Source organism: Vombatus ursinus, unplaced genomic scaffold (genome assembly GCF_900497805.2).
Source record: "Vombatus ursinus unplaced genomic scaffold, bare-nosed wombat genome assembly UNPS02014804.1, whole genome shotgun sequence".
NCBI lineage: Eukaryota > Metazoa > Chordata > Mammalia > Diprotodontia > Vombatidae > Vombatus > Vombatus ursinus.
Genome location: NW_020954582.1, coordinates 3,766,240 through 3,791,445, shown reverse-complemented (window position 1 = coordinate 3,791,445; position 25,206 = coordinate 3,766,240). Strand labels below are relative to the sequence as shown.

The 25,206-nt window shown below is 45.0% G+C and overlaps 2 protein-coding genes across 2 annotated transcripts in view; one reads left to right on the top strand and one right to left on the bottom strand.

The window, feature by feature from the left end:
* The window catches only part of LOC114051689 (serine/threonine-protein kinase TNNI3K), a 336,380-nt gene that overhangs the window by 250,700 nt on the left and 60,474 nt on the right, over positions 1-25,206 (top strand). The window contains exon 21 of the mRNA XM_027874115.1: positions 8,556-8,665. Coding sequence (XP_027729916.1) covers positions 8,556-8,665 — 110 coding nt within the window. The remainder of the gene's footprint in view (positions 1-8,555; positions 8,666-25,206) is intronic.
* The window catches only part of LRRC53 (leucine rich repeat containing 53), a 15,557-nt gene continuing 6,515 nt past the window's right edge, over positions 16,165-25,206 (bottom strand). Inside the window, exons 2-3 of the mRNA XM_027874114.1 lie at positions 21,759-22,283; positions 16,165-18,778 (exon numbers count right to left, since the gene is read on the bottom strand). Of these exons, the coding sequence (XP_027729915.1) occupies positions 16,593-18,778; positions 21,759-22,283 (2,711 nt within the window). The 3' untranslated portion in view covers positions 16,165-16,592. The remainder of the gene's footprint in view (positions 18,779-21,758; positions 22,284-25,206) is intronic.

Sequence of the window (25,206 nt, the reverse complement as noted above, 5' to 3'; positions counted from 1 at the left end):
AGGGTAGCTTTTGCCTTTCTTTGTATCTCCCCCACCAGCACGGTGCCTGGCACACAGTAGGTGTTTAATACATGCTCGCTTACTTGACATGACTTACGAATCATGAAGCCAAAGCTAGAAGGAGCCAGTTCCATGACAACGTGTCAGGAGTCTTCATGACCAATTCATTCTCTCTCTCTCTCTCTGTGTGTGTGTGTGTGTGTGTGTGTGTGTGTGTGAAGCTCTACCTGTAATTATTTCAGAATTATCATGTTTCTTTGGAATTTTTTCCTGGAGCTCAAAGAGAGTCCATAGTATTCTGTCTACACTGAAGGCATTTTCTTCTGTTTTCTCATGCTTTCCGCTGTCTTTCTTGATTTAGGGCTGTGCAGCCCATCCTAGCTCTACACCCGTCCCGCGCTCTTGGCTGGGGTGGCTATGCCTAGGTCTCTCTCGCCTCCTACTGAAATTCAGTGGGACGATATTGTGCTGGGGCAGGTCCTGCTCCGCCTTATTGACTGTAGTCAGTAAGCTGTCACTATCTCAGGGTCCTGGATGGGATGGCTGGGTTTTGGTCTAGAAGACCCTGGAGGCCCTCTGATGCAGCCCTGCAGATGATGCGTGTTTTCCTCAGATGAACCACGAGGCCCTAGGAAGGGAAGCAGAAGCTGGCAGGCAGACAGTGACAAAGGCAGGATTCAAACCCGGGTCCTAGGATCCCAAGCTCTTTCCCTCAGCTGTGCTAGGGCCCAGGATGCCCCTTCACTCCCTCCCTCAGGCAGAAGGCATCCGGTGCCCCTTGGGGTCTTGAAGGGCTGCTGGGTGTTTCCTGACGACTCAGAGGTAAAGTCCCCCGGGGCTGTACCCGGGCGCTCAGGGGCTGCTGCCTTCTCCTCCAGCACACTTCTGTAAAGGGGCACCACGGAAGAGGTAAGGGCTCCATCCCGCACCATTCCAGTCTTGCTTAAGCAGGAAGAAATGGCGTTCAGAGCAGGAAATCCCAGAGTGCTCTCCGTCAGTGATTGAGGTCCTTTGGAATCGTTTAGGAAAACACATCTAGGGAAGGAAAGTGACGAGGCAAGCAAAGAGAAGGAGAGAATGAGCATTTATTGTGCACTTACTATGGGCCAGGCACTGTGCTGAGCACTTTACAAATCTTATCTTATTTGTTCCTCCAAACAGTCCTGAGAGGTAGGCGCAATTGCTATCCCCATTTTATAGGTGAAGAAACTGAGGTAGACAGCAGGGAAGTGACTTGGCCAGGGTCATATGGCTAGAAAGTGTCTCAGGCTGGGTTTGAATTCAGGGTTTCCTGACTCCAGGTCCAGCGCTCTATCCACAGTATGACCCACCTCCCTCCTCAGAGGCTACCTAGGCCAATGCTCTCACTTTACCTGTAAGAAAATCACGCACAGATCCCACACTTCCCAGAAGGTCATTTCTGTTGATAAAACCATATCCAATTCTGATTTTGACAGTGCTAAGGACTGAGAATTTTCTCAGCAAAAGGAAAAAGACACATGGTTAGTCAACTAGCATTTATTAAGCACCTACTCGGCCCCTTACGTAATTGTGCCAGGCACTATGCTAAGTACTAGGGATACAAAGAAAGGCAAAAAAAAAACCAACAGCAACGAGAACAACATAGGTCCCGTTTCTCAAGGAGTTGCCTTCTGGTGACTGCAAGGAAAATGATACAGGACCAGCATGACGAGATTTGAGATTGCCTTGGGACATCATCCCGAAGCTTCTTCTCTAGTGGAACACTTCAGGGGCTATGACCTAAAGCCGCGGACCTCTGGGTACCTCCTGGAGGAAATGGGCTAAGATCTACCTAAGTAGGGCTCCACTAACACTTTTGAAGACCTGCCTGGCACCATCTATCACGTAGCTCCAAGGACTAAAGCCCGAAGTAGAGGATTTCTGAAATTACAGAAAGAAAGACAGTAAGACCATTTAAAAAAGGTCAGGGGATGCTGCAGGAAACAGAGAATGTAGACTATGCCAGGTGATGGGGCTTGATTCCAATACCTTGACCAGCTCCAAGACCCAAGACAAAACTTTGACCTGTGGGAAGAAGGTAAGACCTGCCTCAGGGTTCTTCCTGTCTAGAAACTACATTGTGAAAGGTGGGACCAAAACCCAGCCATCCCATCCAGGACCCTGAGATAGTGACAGCTTACTGACTACAGTCAATAAGGCAGAGCAGGACCTGCCCCAGCACAATATTACCCCACTCAATTTCAGTAGGAGGCGAGAGAGACCTAGGCATAGCCACCCCAGCCAAAAGCATGGGATGGGTGTAGAGCTAGGATGTGGTGCAAAGCCCTAAATCAGGAAAGAAAGCTGAAAGCATGAGCAAACAGAAGAAAATGCCTTCAGTATAGAAAGAATACTATGGACTCTCTTTGGATTCTCTCTTAGAGAATCCTTTCTAATCCTAGAAAGGATTAAGGAGGAACTTAAATAAGAAATCAAAAATGAAAACACAGCTAACAATTAGAAATCTGAATGTGAATGGGATGATCTTACCCATGAAAAGGAGCATGTGATAAATTTGATTAGAAAGCCGAATACTATAATATGTTCTTTACAACATAAATGGAATCTTAAAATTCACTTTGAGTTAAAATCAGGGATTGGAATAGAATCTTTTATACGCTTCAGATAAATCCACCCCCCCCATCCTGACAAAAACAGGGTTGGCCATCAGAATCTTGTTTTAAATAGGTTTTTGAGGTTTCTTTGAAATCTTGCATGAATAAGAAATTGCAAATATGGTCACATGAAAGGACAAATTGCCACAGTTTTGATGATAAAGCCAGACAAATTTTTTAGGGTAGATTTCCAAAAGAATTTAAAGATAATACGACAATTTTAAATCATAGGTAACCTACTTCTAGAAATGCAAAACATAATTCATAGGTTGTTTTCAATGTAAGCAAATTGAAATTTGTTTTGCTTTCTTCAAACAATGAAGACAAAGAACATCTCTGCTTTTATTTCCAGCAGACCACATGCTCTTATGGAGCCTATCTCAAGCCTAAAAAAAAAAAAAACTGTCTCATAACCGGAGCAAAAAATCACAATATGCCAGGGTGCTCAGCCTGCTTTGAAGCTGATGAAAGTGAAGCCTAAAATTATTAAAGCATTGTAACCTCCATATTAAGGGAGCTTGGAAAACCCAATGATTTCCAAGGGCATTTGTGAAAAGAGGAAAAAAATGCGTACTTGACTATATCTGCAGTAGTGATTCTTCAGCCCAATAAACATGGCAGCAAACTGCCACTGAAAGGTGAACCATTCCAGCCTTTACAAACATAATGCTGATCTCAGTCCACTATCATTTTTAAATGCCTACTATGTGCCAGACATTGTGCTAAGTGCTGGGAACACAAAGAAAGAAGAACCAGTCCCTGCTCTCAAATAGCTCACAGTCTAATGCGGAGGATGGGAGAAATAACATGAAAATGGATAAATTGGGGCTAATCTTCAAGGGAAGGCACTAAGGTCAAGGAGAACTAGGGAAGACTTCTTACGGATGGGTCTTGAAGGAGGCCAGAGAATCAAGGAGGCAGGAATGAGTAGGGAAAGAGTTCTAAGAATTGGAACTAGTCTAATTGGGGAGAAAGCATTTATATAGAACTACTACATCCTCTTTCAATAAATGTTGCCTCATCTGTTCCTCACAATGGCCCTGGGAGGTAGATGCATTATTATCCTCATTTTATAGATGAGGAAACTGATGCAGAGGTCAAATGACTTGTCCAGGTTGGCACAAATAGTTTCTGGGGCCAGAACTGCACTCGTGACTTCCTGACTCCAGGCCCGGTCCTCTATCCACAGTGCCACTAGCTGCCTTGGGGACCGTAAGCTGCATCAATAGAGGCTCAGCTGTCGGGAGTAGAAAGGTAATCATCCACTGTGTGCAGTCTTCTCCAGACCTCATTTGACCCATTACGTTCTTTTATTTGGGGGGGGGGGCATGGTTTTGGTACAGATGTCATCCAGAGAATGGTGTCCAGAAGAGTGATGAGCTTTGGGTCTAAGTCATATGAGGATCAGCTGAAGAAAATGGGACTGTTTAGCCTGTAGAAAAGAAGGCTCAGGAGGCACATTGCAGCTGCCTTCAAGTGTTTGGAGGACCGTTGTGTGGAGAAGGAATTAGCCTTGCTCCATGTGGCCCCAGACGGCTGAACCAGTGGGGGAACGTTGTGGAGCAGACCTGAGGGCTGATATCATGAACTCTTGACTTCCAACCAGAAATGGTTCCAAAGTGTCATGGGCCGCCTTTGGAGCTCATGGTCCTGCCTCCGACTGGACACTCAACCAGAAGCTGATCTACCCCTTTCTGGTGTGTCCTACTCTAAGATCCTTCCATGTCTGGGCTAGAGCTATAGCTAATTGAACCCGTTTCAAAGCTCTCATTCATCCATTTAATCTCCAAGGTTGGTAATCATGATCCCAGAGGGCCAGTATTGTAGAATTTGACGTTTGGAAGACCTCAGAGGCCATTCAGTTTAGACTATCCCTGAAGAGAAAGCTTGCAGGCCACTAAAACTTTCAGATATTTCTTTTTTTTTTTCCCTCCTGGAAAACAACAACAACAGCAGTGGATAGAACACCTGGCCTGGAGCTAGGAAAACCTGAGTTCAAATTCTGCCTCAGACACTTATTAGCTGTGTGATCCTGGGCAAGTCACTTAACTCTGTTTACCTCAGTTTCCTCATCTGCAAAATGAGCTGGAGAAGAAAACAGGAAACCACTTCAGTATCTCTGCCAAGAAAACCCTACATGGGGCCAGGAAGAGTCAGACATGACTGAGATGACTGAACATCAGTGACAACAGAGCAGTCATTCCAGGCCTCCCCCCACTTTACATTTATAAAATTGATTTGACTTTAGCAAGGCTTTAGATACATCCCTATGGGATTTTCATCTTTTTTTTTTATTCAACATAATATTCTCCCCTGTGTCATCCATTGTGTTAACTACTCCTTCAAGCTTTGCAATAGCTGTATATTTGACAACCATATCATCTCAGCCTTTTTTCTAAGTCATTGATAGAATGTTAAACAGCTCAGGGCCAGGCTGAGATCCCTGAGGCACTTCACTGGAGACGTCTTGCCACACAGGTATTAAATCATGAACAGCTACTCTTTCACTCTAGTCATCCAACCAGCTCTGAACCCATCCAATTATGTTATCTACTCAACAAGAACCATGAAGTATTTTATTGAAAACTTTGCTAAGTAATCTATATCCTCATCTGCTAGTTGAATAAGCCCATCAGAAAAAATGAGGTTACTCTAACATGATCAATTCTTGATGAAGCCATGCTGCCTTTTCTAATCACTGTTTTCCTACTTAGTTAGATGATTGCCAGCCATTGCCTTAATGATCTGCCCTAAAATGCTGACGTATACAGGGAACTGAGTCAAATCTATGGGATAAGAACCATCCTACAGCTGATGAATAAATGGTCAAAGGATATAAATACGCAGTTTTCCGAGGAAGAAATTCAAACCGTCAATATATATATGAAAAATGCTCTACATCATTAATCTTTAAAGAAACCCTTGGAAGGAATGCAGTAGAGAATGTTTCTATATCACACCCAGAAGTCTCTTTCTTCCAAATCAAAGATTCTGTAATTCCTTAATACTAAGCACTCACTTTTTGTTAACTTGGTTCTATTTAATTCCTTCTAGTTTCCTTTTAGGCAACTAGCTTCCCTATATACATTTATAAACATGGAACTCATCACTAATGGGATTGTATCACCTATTCTAAAGTTGATAACACTGCAGGAACCTGACTGGCAGACAGATGGGGGCTCTCATTGCTGGCCCTATTAAGTCAGGAAAGCCTCCCAACACTGAATCACGGCACTAGCATTTGCTGGTGAAGAAGCAACACCTGAAGGTGACAAATTGGAATTTCTGTTGCCCACTTTCTGGTGGAAGTGCTAATGAGCAGCGCCATTGCCAAGATCTGGGGAGAACAGGAGGCAGATAGAGAAGCCAAGGGCTCATGCAATCCACTTTGAATAATGAATAATTAATTGTCATTCAATCTGAACCAAATCCCCCAACAATACTCCAAGAAGCAAATACCTTGACATAGTTGATACTAGAGCATATGTGAAATATCTACATGGGGGCATGATTGACACCTGAAAATGAGGTACCCTCGCATAAGTGGGCAAACTCATTGGAAAGGTTTTATTTGGATGTAAGCACTCTAACTGTGCTTGTAATCCCGTGTTTTTCTGGGTTCTACCGTGAGGCTAAGTGGAAGTCCCAGGGCATTGGGCACAATGGGGTGCCACAGGGTTATTCCAACAGTTGAGCATATCTAGACCCCAGCTCCCCACTCCCATCCCTACACCATGCCCACATATTTAGTTATGAGGTAGTGAGACAAAACCTTAATGTTGTGTGTGTGTGTGTGTGTGTAGTGAGAGAGAACTTAATGCTAGAAGGAAAGGACAGAGTGTCAGCACACCTATACTAGATCTGTGTTACTGGGTCACCAGACACTCGCCCGTTAAATTGATTACCCTCAACCTCAAGGTGGGTGCCAAGTATAGAGACAGTACAGGTGTATCCTTGAATGGAAGTAGAAGAGGTATGGATATACCACCATTACCTCCCTACTGGGAAATAGCTAATCAGCCATCATGCATGAAGCCCTACTATGTGCCAGGTGCAGAGAATTTTTGTTGTTGAGTTGTTTCAGTTGTGTGCAATTTTCTGTGACCCCCACTTTCTTGGCAAAGATATTGCAATGGTTTGCCATTTCTTGCTCTGGCCCATTTTACAGGTGAATAAACTGAAGTAAATAGGGTGAAGTGACTTGCCCAGGGTCACACAGTTAATAAGTGTCTGAGGCAGGATTTGAACTCAGGTCCTCCTGACTCCAGGGCTGGCACTCTATCCACTGCACCACCTAGCTGCCCCAGGTGCTAAAGATGCAAAACACAAATGAAATAGCATCTGCCTTCAAAGGACTTACTTTCTGTGGAAAGGAATGCTCTATTGGTAAAAGTTGCCATTTTTGCTTTCCTCTGAATAGTATAGCTAAAGACTACCTGCATTGTACATTAAATTTTCAATATTTCTGTGAATTTATGGTTTCATAAATGTGGGTGATGAGACTCCCTCTCACTGTGCAAAGCACAGCCCCTCCACCCCGACTTTCTACTCTGTGAGACTCTGCTACATGATCTCTAAATCTTCCATAAAGAATCTCTCCAGCATGCTTTAGGCCTTCCTATCATCACCATAACAGCTAACATTTCTATAGCACCTATTGTGTGCCAGGTACTGTGCTAAGCACTGTATAAATGTTATCACATTTGATACTTACAACAATCCTGCAAGGAAGGTGCTATTATTGTTCCCATTATATAGGCAATGAAACTGAGGCAGACAGAGGTGAAGTGACTTGCCCAAGGTTAGACAGGTGGCAAATGTCTGAGGTCAGATTTGAACTCAGATCTTCCTGACTCAAGACCCAGGACTCTGTGCACTCTGGTGCCCCCTACACAGGATTTAAAAGAGATGACATTGGTGACAAATTTGAAAAGCTTTTGTACAAACAAAATCAATGAGGTTGAAATCAGAAATAAAGCAGTTAAGTGGAAAAAAGGTTTTGGAACAAATTTTTTCTGATAAAACTTTGATATTTGAAATGCAAAGTGTCCTAGAAATCTTAGTACAGGTTTAATAGCTATAATGGCTTTAAAATGGTTTAAAATAGCTTTAAGCTTTATTAGCTTAAAACTGCACTACGGTTTATGGGACACCCACAGTATAAGAAACTAATTCGTATCTTCATAGTCATACTCGATATAAAAGAATGAGAGCAATTCTCCAAGAAACCAATGGTCAAAGGATATGAAGAGGAAGGAGTCCAGGCCATGGATAGCTGTGTGAAGAAACATGATTTCCAAATCACTAATGATTAGAAGAATGCAAACTGAAAGAACTCAGATCCTACTTCATACCTGTCAGTTTGGCAAAAATGGCTAACAAAAAAGTTGTCTGAAAGACTGCAGAAAAACAGGCATGCTCAAACCCCACAGGGCTAGAAGTGGTCTGTTCATTCCAAAACTCATGGGGAACCTTGCCCCTTGAAGTCACCAACTGTTCACACCCTTTGATAGCACTTCTAGGCTTATACATCAAAGAGATAAAAGAGCGAAGAAAGGGACCCATATGGACTAACACTGAAGCAGCTCTTTTGGTTGGAGCAGAGAAGTGGACGTAAAGGGGTCACTCATCAGTCAGAGGATGGTTCAATGAATCATATACTGATGCCATAAGAAATGATGAAGGGGATGGTTTCAGAGAAGCCAGGGAAGATTTGCATGAGCTGATGCTGAGTGACATGAACACCAATCTGCTCCACCCATCCCTTTTCTCTGAACCTTCAAAATGGCAGCTGCGTCTTTGAATCACAGCCTGTATTGTACAGATCAATGTCTAATGATTTTTTTTATCTATTTATGTTTTTTCTCTTAAATTAAATGGTTTTACTCCCTGAAGTTGATAAACGTTCTTTGTTTTCAGCTGCAGCAGCTGCTGACATGGCTTACCATCACATCCGACCTCCCATAGGCTATTCCATTCCCAAACCCATCTCGTCTTTGTTAATGAGAGGCTGGAACACATGTCCTGAAGTGAGTAATTTTTTTGGTTATATATAAAATGTGTCATGGTCAAAAATCTGTTTCAAATTGAGCAGCAAAGTCTACTTTAAGTGTCTATTTTAAGAGTGATTTGCCTTCTGCTCTTCGCCCTCTAATTGCTTTAGAGATTTTGAATTCTGTGTTTATTCCATTTTTTTCCTCTGATGTTGAAATGTTTCTCAGAACTAACCAGAAGTCCCAGATCTGCTGCTTTCCATCTGTGTGACTGTGTACAGGATATTGGACCTCTCTGGCTCTTGCTCTTCTCATCTGAAAATGAGGATATTGGATTGAATAAAATTCTGTGTCCTTTCTAGCTTAACCAATGATCCTAAGATCCTAAGGATGTGAAACCACCTATAATTTCACCTCAGTTATATCTCCAGTGTACCGAGGATGCATGTGCTGAATGCAGAGAAACCTCATGTAACTGTGTTTTCAACTGAGAGATATTTGGTTCAAGGCTGGTTCATCTGGACTCCACAGAAGAGTTTAATCAGTCAATCAACAAGTATTTAATAAGCTCCTATCATGTGTGAGGCACTGTGCTAGGCTCTGGTGGCACAGAGACAGAATCTCCTCAGGGAGATTACATTCCTGTTATAACATGCACCTGGACGTGCTCTCTCTCTCTCTTTCTCTCTCTCTCCCTCTCTCCCTCTCTTTCCCCCTCCCTCCCTCTCTCTCTCTCCATACATACACACACACACACATACATGTGTATATAATACATGCCTATGTATATCTACTTGTACACATGTGCATATTTGTACATCTTGGTAGATGTCTCCTCATATCTATGAAGTCTTTCTCCTCGTCCTCGCTTGGGCGGTGCTGTGGGCTCAGTGGAGTCTCAGTCAATCACTTCACCCAGTATCACAGGGCTGTTGCTCAGGAATTATGTCTGAGGGAAAGTGAGGCATCCAAAGTCATTAGGGTTGCTCAATAAAAGCGATGCCACAGAATGCCGGGACTTCAGAGCTCCTCCACTTCCTCATGTACCCTAAAGAAGATCCTCTCTTCATCCTGTTTGGGCTGTGGTAAAGACTTCCAGCAGGGGAAGTCCACCCTCTAGTTCACCCCTCACTAACCAGGTGTCCATTTCACTTGGGATTGGTAGGTGGTTGGTTTTCCCCTTACCTCGAGACTTGTTGCACCTGCTGCCTACGGCTTTGCCTTTGGGGCAGAGCAAAAGAAATCGGGTCTCCCTTCCTCTTAACACGCCATTCCATTATAGAAGGAGGAGCTTTGCATTTCCGGAGTTGTCTCTTCTCTAGCTGATCATCCGCAGTTCCTCCCACCCCTCCTCACAGGGCAGGAATTGAAAGCCCTTCCCTCTTCCGGTAGCCTCTTCCCTGGACAGACCAGGTACCCAGACCTGACGACAGCCCTCCAGGTGTGCTCATTACTGTTACTTCATTTCAGAAAGAATTACTTGGATATTAGTAAGAAAAGGAAAGGAGAAAGACAGTGGGAAGGGAAAAGAAATCATACCAACTGATTAAAAAATAAAAGTTATAGGAAAAGGAGAAATAAACAGAAAGATGGAACAGAAGACAGCAGTCAGTAGGGAGAGGCTCCTAAAGCCAGGACTGAAATATGCCCCTTGAGGTCAGCTAGTGAGTCCAGCCTCTTTCTTTGGGCAGAGATTTACCTCCTCCGCTGCAGACAGATGCTTTTCTATTCTTTTCTCAAAGACCGACCCAGAAGGCAAGATGCCATAGCTTCCCCTGGTAACACAGCCGAGCATCTAACAATGCTCCCTGTCAGGAAAGGTTATCTCTCATCTCAAGCTCATTGGCTTTGGGTTCACTCATTCCCATTATTTCTGGCCCGAGAGCTGCTATGGTGAGCCCTCATCTTTGCAGACTGTTAAGTTTTTGGTTCTCCAGATAAATAACAACAGCGCTCTTATCATTTCATCAGTTCAGGCTCACAGCTCAGCTCAAGCACCACCTTTGACAAGAGGCCTGCCCTGATCCCCAGTGATGAGCTACTTACTTGCCCACATTATCTTCTGTTTATTTTGCATTTATGCATTTCATACATGCTTGCGTGTGGATGTCATGCCTCCCTAGAGAGAATACAGGGTGTCCCAAAAGTCATAGTGCACTTTAAGCTATTCCAGCTCAAGCATTAGCCATGCCTTTAGGATGCTCTGTATGTGCCGACTTCTTCAAGGCAGGGACTGTTTCATTTTTGCCTTTGTATACCCAAGACTGAGCACAGAGAAGGAACTTAATAAATTCTGACTGAATGATTCCTTATGGATCCTTATTTCCATCCTTCCCAGAATTCCCCAAAGGTTTCCCCACTCTGTACTGTCAAAGTGGTGAGAGAGAGATTGTTATGGGGTGCCTGTGGCTGCTATTAATTAAAAAAATCTTTTATAAAGGACCCACTGTGTGCCAGGCACTGTGGATGTTTGGAGGGGAAACACGGAAGGTCTAGACCTACAGGGCCAGTGGTGTGGGGAACATTCAAGGAAAAAGCTCACTCACCAACACAGACCAGCAGCTCCTCATCTTAGAGAATTATGTGGGGCCCCAGGAGATGAAGGGACTTGTCCAGGGTCACACAGCTAGCGTGTGTCAGGAGCAGGACTGGAACCCAAGTCTTCCTTAATCTGAGGCCAGTTTGCCATGATGCCTCTCACAGAGGACTTAAAAAAAAATGCCAGCCCAGTTATTTCATTGGTCGAGGGAACTCCCAGTGAGAAAACTCCCTTTTCCAAAGTGTAACAATGCCTGCTCAGAAACTGCCACGCAGCACAAGGCATAATCATCAGTGGCTTTGGCTCCTTCACTGCAAACCCTCCAAGCAGCTCTAGAAAAGAGGAGAAAATGGGCCCCTCACCAAAGGTGTGGGGGGAGCGACCCTTTTCTCCCAATAGAAGCATTCTAGTCCTAACCTGGCATTGCCTTGTGACAATGGAGGATGATTGCTTCTGACAGTTAACATGAAAAGGAAAAGAGGAGAAAAAGCAGCAGATCATTTGTTTCTTATTACCCGGCTTTTCATGAGAATTCACAAAGTCACAAAATCCTTGAGAAAAACTGTAAATCAGAAGGAGATTCAGAGATTTCCTTGTCTATTTCCTCATTTTACGGATGAGGAAACTGAGGCCCAGAGAAGCAAACTGATGTGCAACAGTGCACAAGATGGTCTTTGGTAGAGCCAGAATTTAAATTCAGGCCTTGTGTCTTCCAACGGCGCGCTCTTTGTGTGATGCCATCTCCAAGGGCAGTTTTGACGGTGTGGATATGATGGGAGCCCAGGAATTGACACAGCCCCAGAAGCTCATAATGCTATAACTTGTGCACAGAATGGGTGTTACCTCCGAAACACTTCTCCTCATACACAGGGGAGGGCTCCCACCAGAGTCCGCAGGGTAGCATTCTTCAGAGTTCCAGGATTGGCACAAATGATAACTGATATTTAGATAGCCCTTTAATCTTTGCAAAAATCTTTCGAGGTGAGTTTTATGGGTATTATGTCTTTTTTAAGAGATAAGAAGACTGAGGCTGAATGAGATTAAGCGACTTGGCGAAAGTCACACAGCAAAAGTGGGAAGTAACATTTTCTTGACCCCGACTCAAGGCTCCTATCAACTAGGCCACGCTGTATAAACTCTCACGCCATGCGCGTATGGAATGCTAACGTGGAATTACTCCTCAATTGGCACAAGCTGATTTGTGGGTGTCAAAGGCAGGCAGCTATCTCTAACTGTCCGTAGAGGCAGGCAACCCGCCACGCTTGGCCTGTGCCTGTGAAACTCCCGAGAGTCACAGGAGGAGACTTCTCAGGACCACTCCGCTGGTGGATCTCACCCAGGCTCACACCATCTCAGAATCGGGAGGGGGCTCATAACCCGTCCGGTCCAGCTCATGCCGGGAAAGACTCCCTGCTAGAATGTCCCCATTCAGGTTGAATTTGAAGAAGTACCTGGGAGGAAAGCCCAGCTCCTCAGCCAGATGTGGACAGCTGTCACTGAAGATTCTCCTGATGTCCAGCCTAAGTTTGCCGCTTGGGCTACTTCTGCCCCTTGTTCTCCATTCTGTCCTGAGGAACCACACAGGCCGGAAATAATTCTCCATCACAGCTTTTCAAATACTTGAACACGGCTATGGGGTCTTCCTAAGCCTTCTCTTGTCCAGACTAAACGTGTCCCATTCCTTCAGTCTTCACACGTGTGAATGTGAGCCCCTGTGGGCATCTACTTGTCTTCAGCTGGACACTCTATACACTCAAACTCATCAGCATCTTTCCTAAACTCCCGTGCCCAGAACAGAACCCAAACCTCTGGCTATGGTCTGAGCAGGGCAGACTTCAGTGGATCTGTCACCACCTCCCTGATTCCAGGAGGGTATCATTCTCTTAATCCTACCCCAAGGGCTTCCTTTTCCTCTGAGGATCAAACATCAATGTCCTTGGCTAGCTCCTGCACAGCCTATCCCCAGCCTAGCCAATTTTTCCAGTGTCGTACCATATCCCACCCTCCTCTTACATGCTAAAGTAGAGTCATATTGACCTTCCCTCCCTTCCTCCCAAATGACTCCCCATTCTCCCATCTCTGTGCCTTTGCATTGGACATTCCCGGTGCCTGAAATGCATCCTCCTTGTGTCTCCTTCTAGAGTCCCAAAGATGCAGCTCGAGTGCTATCTTCTTCATGCAGCCTTTCCTATCGCCCCCTCTCCTAGCATTCTCCCCTCCCCTAAGTTACCTTGTAGTTAACTAATTCACGTATATTTGGATTTATTAACTTTATGCTACATGTGTGCATGCTTGTCTCATCCATTAGAATGCAATGTCATTGGGATTGCTTCACTATTTTTATTGGCATCTCCAGAACCTAGCCCCATGCCTGGCACATAGTAGGCATTTAATAAGTGCTTGTTGATTGATAGGTTGGTTACTGCATTCCAAGATGGCCTTAGGTTTCTTGTATTCCACAGCCCAATGATGGTTCAAATTGCTCTTTCCTCACCTAGAGCTTTTAATGATGCTACCTATCACCAAGCATGTCAATGAATTAATTGATATGTATTTATTGAGCACCTAGGTGTGCCCTCAGGAAGTTTATTCCTCATTGTGTCTGTTCATACATAATCCAACAATTTTTCATTTCTGTCTGTCTTACATAAGACCTCAGTGAAGCCTGTAAAAAGCTGAACATTTGCTTCGGGGAGAAAAAAGCTTAGAGATCAATTAAAAACACTGAAACAAAGGTTCACCTTCTTGACACAAATGTTCTTCCCATAATTCTATGTGACTGCAAGTCATGGAATTTTGCGGTCTCTTAAATAGACTGATCTGAGAGAGAATTCGCTGGGAGATAGACTAGATTATGGAGAAGTTGGTCAAATCAACAAGCATTTACTAAGGATTTAATGAAGGACAGCAAGCATTCACTAGATGCCAGACTGGGCAGCTAGGTGGCCCGGTGGATAGAGTGCTGGCTCTGGAGTCAAGAAGACCTGAGCTCATATCTGACCTCAGACACTTAGTAGCTGTGTGACCCTGGACAAGTCACTTAACTCTGCTTCAGTTTTCTCATCTGTAAAATAAGCAGGAGAAGGAAATGGCAAACCACTCCAGGATCTTTGCCAAGAAAACCCCAAATAGTATAACAGAGTCAGACACGACTGATAAACTAAACAAACGTCTAGACAAATAGACTCTGTGCTAAGCGTTAGAAACACAAAAGTAAAAATGTGGTCCCTGATTTTGGAGATCTCCTCCTCCAATCAGGAGAGATCATTAGGACAACTATGTCCACACACTTTGTACAGTATAAACACAAGGCAATCACAGAGGGAAGACTCTTGGGGGAGAGGAGAGGGGTGATGGCCCAGTGGGAAAAGCCTCTTGCAGAAAGTGGGGTTTGAAGGAAGCCAGGAGAGAGAGAAAGGAGAGCCTGACAAGAGGCTTTGTGTCCAAGCCACTCCCCCTGAGAAGCCCAGGCACAGACAGATGAGTGCCCAGTGGGACTTCCTAGGTGAGGGGAAGAGAAGAACCTGGTGAAAGGGTTGTCGGAAGGGGAGACAAAGAGGACAGGAAAAAAGATCAAAGGCGCAAGTAGCAGAGCCACGCGTCCGTGGCCTAGGACTCCCTGAGGGGGCCAACAAGCAAGGGGCATCGAGTCAGCCCCTAGAGAACAGAAATGTAATGAAGCCCACTTCATCCTCAGGGGTGTTCAGCGGAGGAGGTTGGGAAGCAAAAGGAGATGGAGACAAGAGGAGCCGGAGCTATTCCTTATGAAGAAGAAAGAATGAAGTGAGACAGGAATGTTGGGAGGCAGAAAGGGGGTGTGTATTCAGTGTTAGGGTGGCTAAAGGAAGAGGCCAGCAGGAAGGAGGTGGTCGGGGAGGCATGTGCCATGCTCTCAACCTCAGTACAGCTACCCTGCTTTTTCAAGTAATGGGCTAAATCCACGGCCCCCTTCTCCCCCCACCCCCCATCTCTCTCTTTCTCTCACTGTCTCTCTCTCTTCCCTTTCCTTTCCCCCTTCCCCCTTCCCCCTTCCCCCTCCCACTTTTCTATTTCTCTGTCTCGTCTTTCTCTCTCTCCCTCTCTCTTCCTCTCCCACCATTCCTCTTCTGAATAGGATTTTCCCCCTCACAAGCTAGAAACCCGCCCCTCCTGCATATTTTGGAAAGTGAACTATTCCAACTTTCTCCACCTCGAGGTCATTTGTCAGCATTTCATCCTCCCAACCATCGAAATTCGTTTGTTTTCATACAGCCAAGGCCCCTTTAAGTTGTATTTGCTCCTCCCCCCTTGGTCACCACTCAGCATCTTCTTCACGCATGTGGCCTTCAATGTCTTCACATGCCCTTCCTCTGGGCAGGACCCCTCAGACCCAGCCGTAGCAGAGTACCAAGGTAGCTAGACTCACCTACCGATGGGTCGTTGCGTTATTTATTTGTCTTACCCCCAAAAATCTGGAGTTTAAAACAGTCAGAGACCAAAAGGCCCCACGACATCTCGTTATTGCTTTTTATTTTATTTTTCGGACAAAATGCCTTGTATTAGTTTGCACCCTTGGAGTCTTCAGGGCCTCTGCGTTTGATTGAGTCCAAGATCTCCACCTAGTGGCCGTCAGTAATATTACAGATTTTACAGAAAAGTCTCCTTACCCCTCCAGGGAATTGGAAAGGCCTGCATTTACCCTCCCAGCGAAATAACCAACCTAGAAGCTGTCTCCTCCTCCCTCCACACCCCCACCCCCTACCCACTCTATCTAACACGCTAATTATATTTAAGATCTAAGAAAATGTCAGGACAGGAGTTATAAATGAGTAAAGCATTTTAAGTGCACACGAAGCCGCCTTGAATCTCCTTACAAAGCTTAGGGAAAGTGCAGTGTACAGAAATAAAAAGGTGTCATCAGCAGCAGAGGAAGCAGGATTGCACTATGTATTAATTGAGATGTGGATAATAACCTTCATAAAATAAACATCAACCACAAGTCTGCTCAATTGGAGTTTTATCCTATTTTAATTTCTCAATTGTTATCATTCAGTTGCTTTTCCAGTGGGAAAGATGACTACCAGTCTCATCTTCACTTTGTGATTTTTCTCCTTCCCCGGGGGATGATAATTAATTGTGTCCAATGGATCTCGTGGGTTTGGTCTTTGGTTTCTGCATCGCATTCACCCACAGAGTTTTGCTTCTTCGATACAAAGGCTTGAGAGAGGCTTTTCTCACCCCAATAATGCGTTTGGAATGCTTCTAAAGGCTAGGGGTGTGTGTTTGCGCTTTCTGAAGAAAGCTAACTGGGAAAGCAATTACTATTGGAGTTCTTTGGCTCCCTCTGTTCTGCTGCTCAAGGTGATGGATGAGCACATTCGGCAGATGGTAGAAGCAGGGCAGAGTCTTCAGCAGAGTTTTCAGCATCATTTCCGCAGTTAGGAATTAGGGACACCCATTTTCTGCCTCAAGACGGCCGTCTTTTACGACTGGCAACAAAAGGGCATCTTCATGCTTCTCGGGGGGCATTACATCTCCTTCTCCACGTTGGTCATCACCTTTCCCTGGTCGGATGGCTTGAGTTTCTTGTACATCTTTTCTCATGTGATGATAAATCTGGGGACCAGTTTCACTCGGCAGCAGCCTCGTTTGGATGTCAGGAGACCTGTTGCTGCTCACGCTACTCTGAGAGACAACACGTGATCCCAGGAATGCGTGCCCTTCACTTTGTCCATTTTTCTGACTTTCCCTGGCCTCTCTTGATGTGCCAGCGACGACCACTTCCTTGGCTTGAATCACCGCCCCATGACTGGCACTGCTTTCCTGGGCTGCTTCGTGACTTTCTTTGGCTCCCCCTGTGCCCCTAGGTGCTTCATTGCCATCATCTCTGGGTAATCCATTTGCACTGTCAGTTCCTTTTTCACTCCTGCTGGTTGGGTGCCAATTGGTTTGAGTGCCAGGAAGAGGAGTGTTGATATCATTGGAAAACTCGAGTCTATTTTGGTGTGGAATGAAATTGGTTTCTACAAATGTGATGTCACTATTGGCTTGGGTCTGAGGAATGAGGGAAGAGTCATAAGGCTCTACTCTAGAAGCATTTTTGTTTAAGGGTTTGAGGCCCCCGTTTGTAACACAACATTTAGCTACTGGGGGTGGTGCTTTGGTGTTACTCTCTACAGTAGTCTTTTCAGTTCCTGGCTGTAGATGACGGGAATGCTGGAGCTTGTAAGGTAACATTTCCTCTGGGCTTAAATCCTTTTGATTGGTGTCAGGCTTGAAATCACTTGCCGGCTGTGTTTCATTCCTTGAGGTGATAGAGCCGTCCTTTTCTTTCTGTCCTAGAGTGTGCTGTGACTTACGGCCCTCCCCAGCCTCAGTGGCCTCTGGTGTCACTTGGTCAGCAAGAGCCTGGAACTGTTGGGGCTTGAAATCATTTTTTGCTGGCCCTTGTCTACTACCTGATGAATAGCTGAGCACTAAAGATGGCAGGTTAACAGCACTTCCCCTTCTCTCCTTTGGTGATGATTGAGGGGGAAATCCTGTTAGGATGCCTGCAGATAGAGGAGATGCAACATGGTGGGCGTGGCCTTGCCTAGGAACTTGATCAGGGACATGAGGGGAGTGTTCGGACCTTCGGCTTCTACCTGAGACCTGCGTGTTAGCAGCATTAGGAGTCAATGTTTTAGGGATGGTTCTACTATTTCCACTGCTCTCAGTCTGCTTAAGCCTTCTCTGTCTTTCCTTCCAAGCTGCCTCTTCCTCAGAAACCTTGGACGATTCCTGCTGGGCTACTTTTTTCCCTCGCCTTGAGGACGTGGGAGGACACTTCTCTCTGTCAGGTTGTTTTTCTGGGTGGATTCTTAATCTCCCGAAGGGGTGTAAATTTAATTTAACATTTAGATTCTGTCCTTTCACTTTTCTCCTTCGGTAAGAGGGTTTGCTTTGTTCTTTTTCTGGAATCTGTGCGCCAGAAGAGCCTTTTCCTCCTTTAGTCTTTTCCTGCGTCTCACTTAGCTTCTCACTATGGCAGACGACCGCTTGGTTGTGCGGATTTTGCTGTTGTGTACAAAGAGCTCCTGCCTCAGTTAAGTCAGTCAGGAGCTGAGCCAATCCATCTTCTTCATCCAAGTCTGGAATGTGGAAGCTAACTCTCTTTCGGACGTGTGGCTTCTGGACTCGGGCTGATAATCCTACATTGCCCGCACTTGGCAGAAGGTCTTTGATCCTGCTGTTCGCTTGGATGTGGTCTTTCTGGGACTTTGGGCGTTCCCTATAACTTGATTTCCTTTCATCTGTACAATCCTGCAATTGATCCCAAGGGCCATATTTGCAGACCAGGAGATTGTCTGGGGGCAGATCCATGAGCCTGCTCTCCCAAAGCAGCCCATGAGGACCAGGGCGGTGGGAGCTGGGATTTCTTGTATTTTTTGGTACTCGGCGCTCCTCAGTTCTGTGAGGCTTGGCTGGCGAGCTTGTGAGGAAGTGTCTTTGTTGGTGAGGTTGAAAGCCATCGTCTCCTGTTTCTGTTGGAGGCTGCCACGACTCATTTGTTAAATGGTTTTCCAGGTTTTCTCTTGCCAAGGCTGAGGTGGGCGTTGAGCCTCTTCCATTCAATGTGTCACTGCCGATATCTGCTGAACGATAAACACAGGCATTTAACACACGGCAGAGTTCTATTATACCAACTGAACAGATGCTTAGCCACCCTATGGAAACAGTACTGAGGAAGATGGCTTTGCTTCTGGCAGATTCTAGGGAACATTGTCACTAATTCTCAACCAAATAGACAGGAAGGAATGTGGGGAACTCTTGCAAGCCTTGGTGATAACATTTGCCCATCGCTGGGTGGATTGACCAAGAAGCATGCTCTGCAAAGGCACTGGGCTAGGGGCATCATTCAGTCTGTTGTCCCACTGAATTGAATAGCATTCGTTGAGGCTTAGAAACATCTTTACTTTCCATAAACATAATAATATTAGCTGGAAACTATATAACCCTTTAAATTTTGCCAAGTATAGTGTTACACATATATTATCTCATTTGAAATATAAAATATAAGACACACATCGGTCTGATTGTTTTGAATCAACCTAACAAATGAACTCCTCCTTGCCCCCCACCCCCTGCCTTTCTGGTGGCTAAAAGCACTGAACTTGGATGGACACCTTAAAGCCATAGAATCTGTTTTCAAATCCTGACTGTGTTAATTACCAACCATGTGACAAGGACAAGTTACTTTCCCTCTTTGGACTCCATGTCCTTCTCTGAAAAATGAAGGTATTGTCTAGTCTGACTCTGAAGGCCAATTTGAGCACCTGAGTTGTAACATTATGAATTCTTGTCTGGACCAGTCCCGTATTTATGTCCCCAAAGTATCATTGGATTCCCCACAATTCAGGAAAAAAAAAACATGAAGAGAGGGTCAGTTGAGAAATTTTTAGCTTTGAATAAGATAGTACCCTCATTTAAAAAAAATGCAACTTTGTATTGATTGGTATGTTGGCATATATACAATGTGCTGTGACATAGTGGAGAAAGAGCTAGCCTTAGAATCAGAGAGAACTGGGTTCGAATCCTGCCTCTGTCACATATCGTGACCCCGAGGCCCAGAAAGCTTGAGTGATCCATTCAATGTCACTGAGGAAAAGAACGTCAAAGCTAGACTGAGGCGCCTGTCCTCCATCTCCAGGTCCAGCCCTCCTCTACCTCCCCACAGTGAATCCTTGAGTAAATGAGTCAATGTGATGCTCCCTGCCCTTCATCCTCCAAGGCAAGCCTAAGGGAATTCCTAGAGCTGGAAGAAGAACAATTAGTTGTGCCATTAGAATATAAGCTTCCTGTGGGAGGTGCTGCTTCAGTTTTGCCTTTACCTTCTCAACATCTTGCATAACACTTGGAACATAAAAGCTGTGAAACAAATATGGGTTGACTGACTGGTTCACTGGGAGTGTAGTGGAGGTTGTGTAGTGGAACCCTTTCTACTGCCTAAAGCAGGGAGTCTGAAATTTCTTGTGTATCCTGGGCTCCTGTGGCTGCCTTGGAGAGCCTATGGACCCTTTCTCTAAAGGATATTTTCGAATGATTGATAGAATGCTAAATTTCAGTTCAAGGCTAATGAAAATGAAGATATATAGATATAGATATAGATATTTTTCCCCACACAAGTACATGGACCCCCTGAAATCTGGACTCTAGGCTAAGAACCCCCAGACTACATCTAGATCTATAAAGTGTGGAGGTCTGTCTATGCTCCTACCCTCAGACCAAAGCTGCCTTCTCCAGAAGAAAAGGTCATATTTAAGATAGTCCAGTATTTCAGAATCCAAAACCTCCAAATTTTAGTACCAGTTCTTGAATCTGTCAACCTGGGGGCTTGAGGGTGGGGCAGGGGAAATTCTGAGAGATAATAAGCATGCCTAAAAAGAAAGGACATCTGAAGAACAGGAAAAAAAATTAAATAGCCCAAAACAAAATCACCTTGCTTCTTTATCAGATGAAACTCCTTTTAGGTAGCTAGGAGGTGCAGTGGATAAAGCATGAGACTGGAATTGGGAATACTGGAGTTTAAATCCAGCCTCACACATTGCTTAGCTATGTGACCCTGAGCTTAGTTTCCTAACTTAACCTCAGGATTCCTCAGTTTTCTCAAATGTAAAATGGGGGTAATAATAGCACCTACCTCCCAAGATTGTTAGGAGAGCCAAATGAGATAGGATATGCAAAGCGCTTAGTAGAGTACCTGGCACACAGTAGGCACTCCATAAATGGTTTTTCCCCCTTCTGCCATCTAATACGGTTCTTTGATGCTTCTTTCCACCACCATCCAAACCATCCATCCTCAACAAGTACTAAGAACTAGGGCCTGGGGATATGGCAGAAGAGGTGCCCATCCCACCTTCCATTGTAAGCGAAAGGAACATATGATCTCATTCCTGTCCAATTGTCCCCAGTTCTCGCCTTAGGCCTAAAAGACCTCGGTAAGATTTCTTAGGGCAGCACTTCTGTCATCCATACTTTGAGAGAAAGTGCTGCTTGACATAAATGAACACAAATAAATGACAGGAGCCTCCCCATCCTCCCACCGAGTTAAAGGAATTGCCTTTCTATTCAGGAAGTAAAGTGGGTGGGGGGGTGGCATGGGGCGGGGAGCAAAAAGAAATTTCATTCATTTTTTTCACCTAAGTATTGAAAATGTCCGTGTCATGACTGGGCTTGCTTGGTTCCCAGCCTGGCAGAACGGATGAAGTTCTGCCTTTTTCTAGCCTCTGAAGTGAGGGCAGGACTCTGTTTTTACCTCCCTTCCCAGAATGACCCACTAGGATCAGAAGGTCCATTCTTCTAAATTGTCACAGGCCAGGAAGGTCAGTCTCGGACTGCCAAGTTGGCATTGTAGATCATAGCATGCCAAAACTCACGTGGCCATAAATCTTTCCTAGGATCATGGCCATTCACAAGCCGTCTTTTGGTTTGGACATTCAATAGACATTGTCTTTTTTTTCCCTAATCCCACAAGCATCCTTAGGCCCTGAAGAAGGATGCTGCATCTGCTGCTCCCTCCCCATTGACCGCTACCATGCACACCTCTCCCTCACACAAGAAGAGCTAACTCACCCATTGTCCTCTTTGAGTTTCGTTGAAATGTCTGCGTCTGGATCTCTCCTGGTTCAAAATGCCCCAGCTTTCCTACTCTTCTCTGGAAATGTCTTGTCGGTGGACTGGCTTCATTAATGACCATCACGTTCCCCGAACACTCTGGAACGCCTGGCTGCACCAGTCTACAGTTGAAGCGTAAGAAAGGACCGTTGTCTGGCCCACATCCCTTCCCTTGTGCAAGGTTCCTGAAGGAGGCTTGGAGGCCCGTGGACTTCGGGACTCTTTCTAGAGTCGCTGGATGGCAGTTTTCCTGTAAAAGTGGCTTTTCCTTTCCAGATCCCACAATGGACATGACCTTGATTTCATTTTCCTGAGTTGAGCGACAGTTGCAGTATCCCTGCGTGAAGTTGTTTCTTGGGTCACGAGCACACAGGGATTCACCAAGGGCTCGGCAACATGGGTTGTCTGACGTGGGCCTGGCTCTGCCTCGTTGGAGTTTCCAGTTCAAAATGGCTAAAATTAGGCAAGTGAGACCGACGGCTCCTGTGATAAATAAAGGGACCGTTAAAAGTCAACATCATGAGAAGAAATGTCTACATCAGCAGATGTTATACCTAGAGATAACAATGTCAAAGGGCCGTTACTGGGGGTGGGAGGCACCAGGCTTAGCTCCAGGGCACCAGCAACCAGCAGTGAACACAAAGCATTTATGCCTAATCAATTGCTCAATCAGCAAGAAATTATTACATGCCAGCCCAGAGGGTGTCAAAGGGAAAAGGGGAACAGTGCCTGCAGTTAAAAAAGCTGAGGGAAAAAGCTCCTTTTCCTCTAAAGGAATTTGGCTTATTTATGTCTTGTGTCATCTTCATGCCGTATGCTACAAAGTTGGTTTGAGAAGCTTTCATGCAGCTTCTCCTGGGCGTGGCGGCAATCCAAGGACCCAAGTCTCTAGTCACGACTCTGATGGCAAATGAGTTAAGCGGAGATGTGGCAAGCCTTCGCCCAATGTGAAGAGGAAAAATATCAGATGACAGGGAGTGTCCTTTAGTCTTCCTAGCCGGACGTGTTCTTGCACGTCCTAGATAACAATAGTAAACAACACCAAGTAATTAGAAGTGACCTCTTTGGTGGAAGTGTAAGAGCAGGGCTTTTCTGTGTAATGCCTTAACTGTTAAAAGGTTATCCTAGCCCGAATCATTTTCAAGGAAAATTCTATTTCTGTTTTAAATATACTTTTTACTTCTGTAGACAGGATATAAAGTTCCATTCCCTTCTCTCAGACAACTTAAATATTCCATGCTTAGCACAGTCTCCTAGATTCTCAAATAATATATCACAAAAGTTTCATTCACATACACTCACAAAAGAAGAAAGATCCATCACACTTTCTCCCACTTTCATTCCCCCTGCTCTAAAATCCCCCATGGTCTCCTCCTGATCATGGGACAGCTGTGGGACAAAGCCCACTAAGTTCGTCAGCGGGGCACCTGAGGCCCTTCACAGTCTTGCCCCAGGCTGTAGTTTATAGAATATCCAAGCTTACAGGGGCTTTAGAGACCATCTGATGGAACCCATATCTGAGAAGAGTGTGACCCACAGACTCGTGGGCCTTCAGCCTCTGCCAGGAGACCTCACTTTCCAGTGTGGTCGTCCATCCTTCCTCAGATCATATTTTTTGCTCCCACCTGCCTAGTCTGTTTACTGTTCCAAGTATTCACTTGGTCCTGCCCCTCTCTAGGCCTTTACTGGTGCTAGTCCCTAGGCCTGAAAACCTTCCTCTCTTCCTCTGTCTCCCCATCTTCACTGATGGAGTCATAGGACCTAACGATGCCAAGGCTGGAAGAGATTAAGGACCCCCTCGCATTACACAGGAAGAAGCCGACCCATAAAATATCAGGATTGCACAGGACCTTAGCGACAGATATAGAATGGGAAGATCTGGGTCCCACCCTGTGTGGACATGGGCAAGTCCTCCACCATCTTTGGTTTCCTTAGATTCCTCAGGCATAGAATTGGAGGGGAGGAGGGTTGCTAGGTCATGGGATAGTGGGAACATGGATTTAGAGATGGTGCCTCCGGCACCGTCGAGCTCATAAGCTAATGCCTCTCACAGTGCTAATTGTGGGCTTAAGCATGGAGATATGGAAACATTATTTTAATGAAAATCATCCCAAATATTCTGCTTTGAAGCATACTGTTAGAACATGTTTTAGTGAAAAAATGTCCTAAAGCATGAAGCATGTTGTTACACCAACAAGAACTAGAAAAGCAAAATTCTTTTTAAAGTGTGGACCCCTGGAAACAAAGTTTCTGAGTCTGGGGTCTGGGAACTTGGTTTTTTGTTTGTTTGTTTGTTTGTTTCACTCTTGACATCTATATTTCAATATAATTCATTTCCTTTGTAATCTTGTGTATTTCATGTTACACATTTAGAAATATTATTCTGAGAAGAGTCCACAAGCTTTACCAGACTGCTGCCAAAGGGATCCCTGCCACAAAAGAGGTGAAGAAACCCACCCCAATGCCTTGTTGTAACACCTCATTGTGTTATTGAGGCAACGTGGGGCTCTCAAAGGCTAGGCACATCTGGCAGGCAGATCAAAGCAGTCTGGAAGGGCTTCCAGCGCAGCATCGTCATTTAAGCACCTGCTTCCATTTGAGGGCCAGTGTACCTTTTGAAATAGACTAATCCCATGTGTGGGTATCAATTCCATCAGTGGAGGAAGGACTTTTTGGAATGTTCAGAAATATTGCCAAGAATCTACTGATATGCGGGTAGAATTGGCATATACTAAGATAGGGTGGTGGAGAGGGAACACATTGCAGGCACACAGAACACCAGGGCAACAGCTGAGGCAGGAGGTGGCATGTTACCTGGGAGAATGCAAGCACGAAAATCAATGTAAACAAACAGATTGCACAGTCATTACTGAGGACACTGTTACTACAGAAAAGGGGAAAGATGTCCTCACACACCTCGTGTTTAGGGAATGACTAGGAAACACTAAAAAAAACAAACAAACAAAAAAAACCTCTCCTCATTGTGGTATGCCAGACATGGTAGAACTTCAAAAACATTGTCTGTGAGCCAACTTCTGATAACACAGACAACATGAAAATGTAATGTTGCCTTTAAGTATTCTCTTCTGGGTTGTGTGGTAGCTACAGGTGCTTCTTTCCATTTGACAGCATCATAGAAATTTGCTTACAAACACTAAGGAAATTGATACTAGAGCCAGGATTATAACATAATATAATATTCTGCCTACTGCCCACATCCTAGTTAACTAACCACGCTTTTTTTTTTTTTTTTAGTGAGGCAATCGGTATTAAGTGACTTGCCCAAGGTCACACAGCTAATACGTGTCAAGTGTTTGGTCTGAGGCCGGATTTGAACTCAGGTCCTCCTGACTTCAGGGCTGGTGCTCTATCCACTGCGCCACCTAGCTGCCCCCAAACTGTGGTC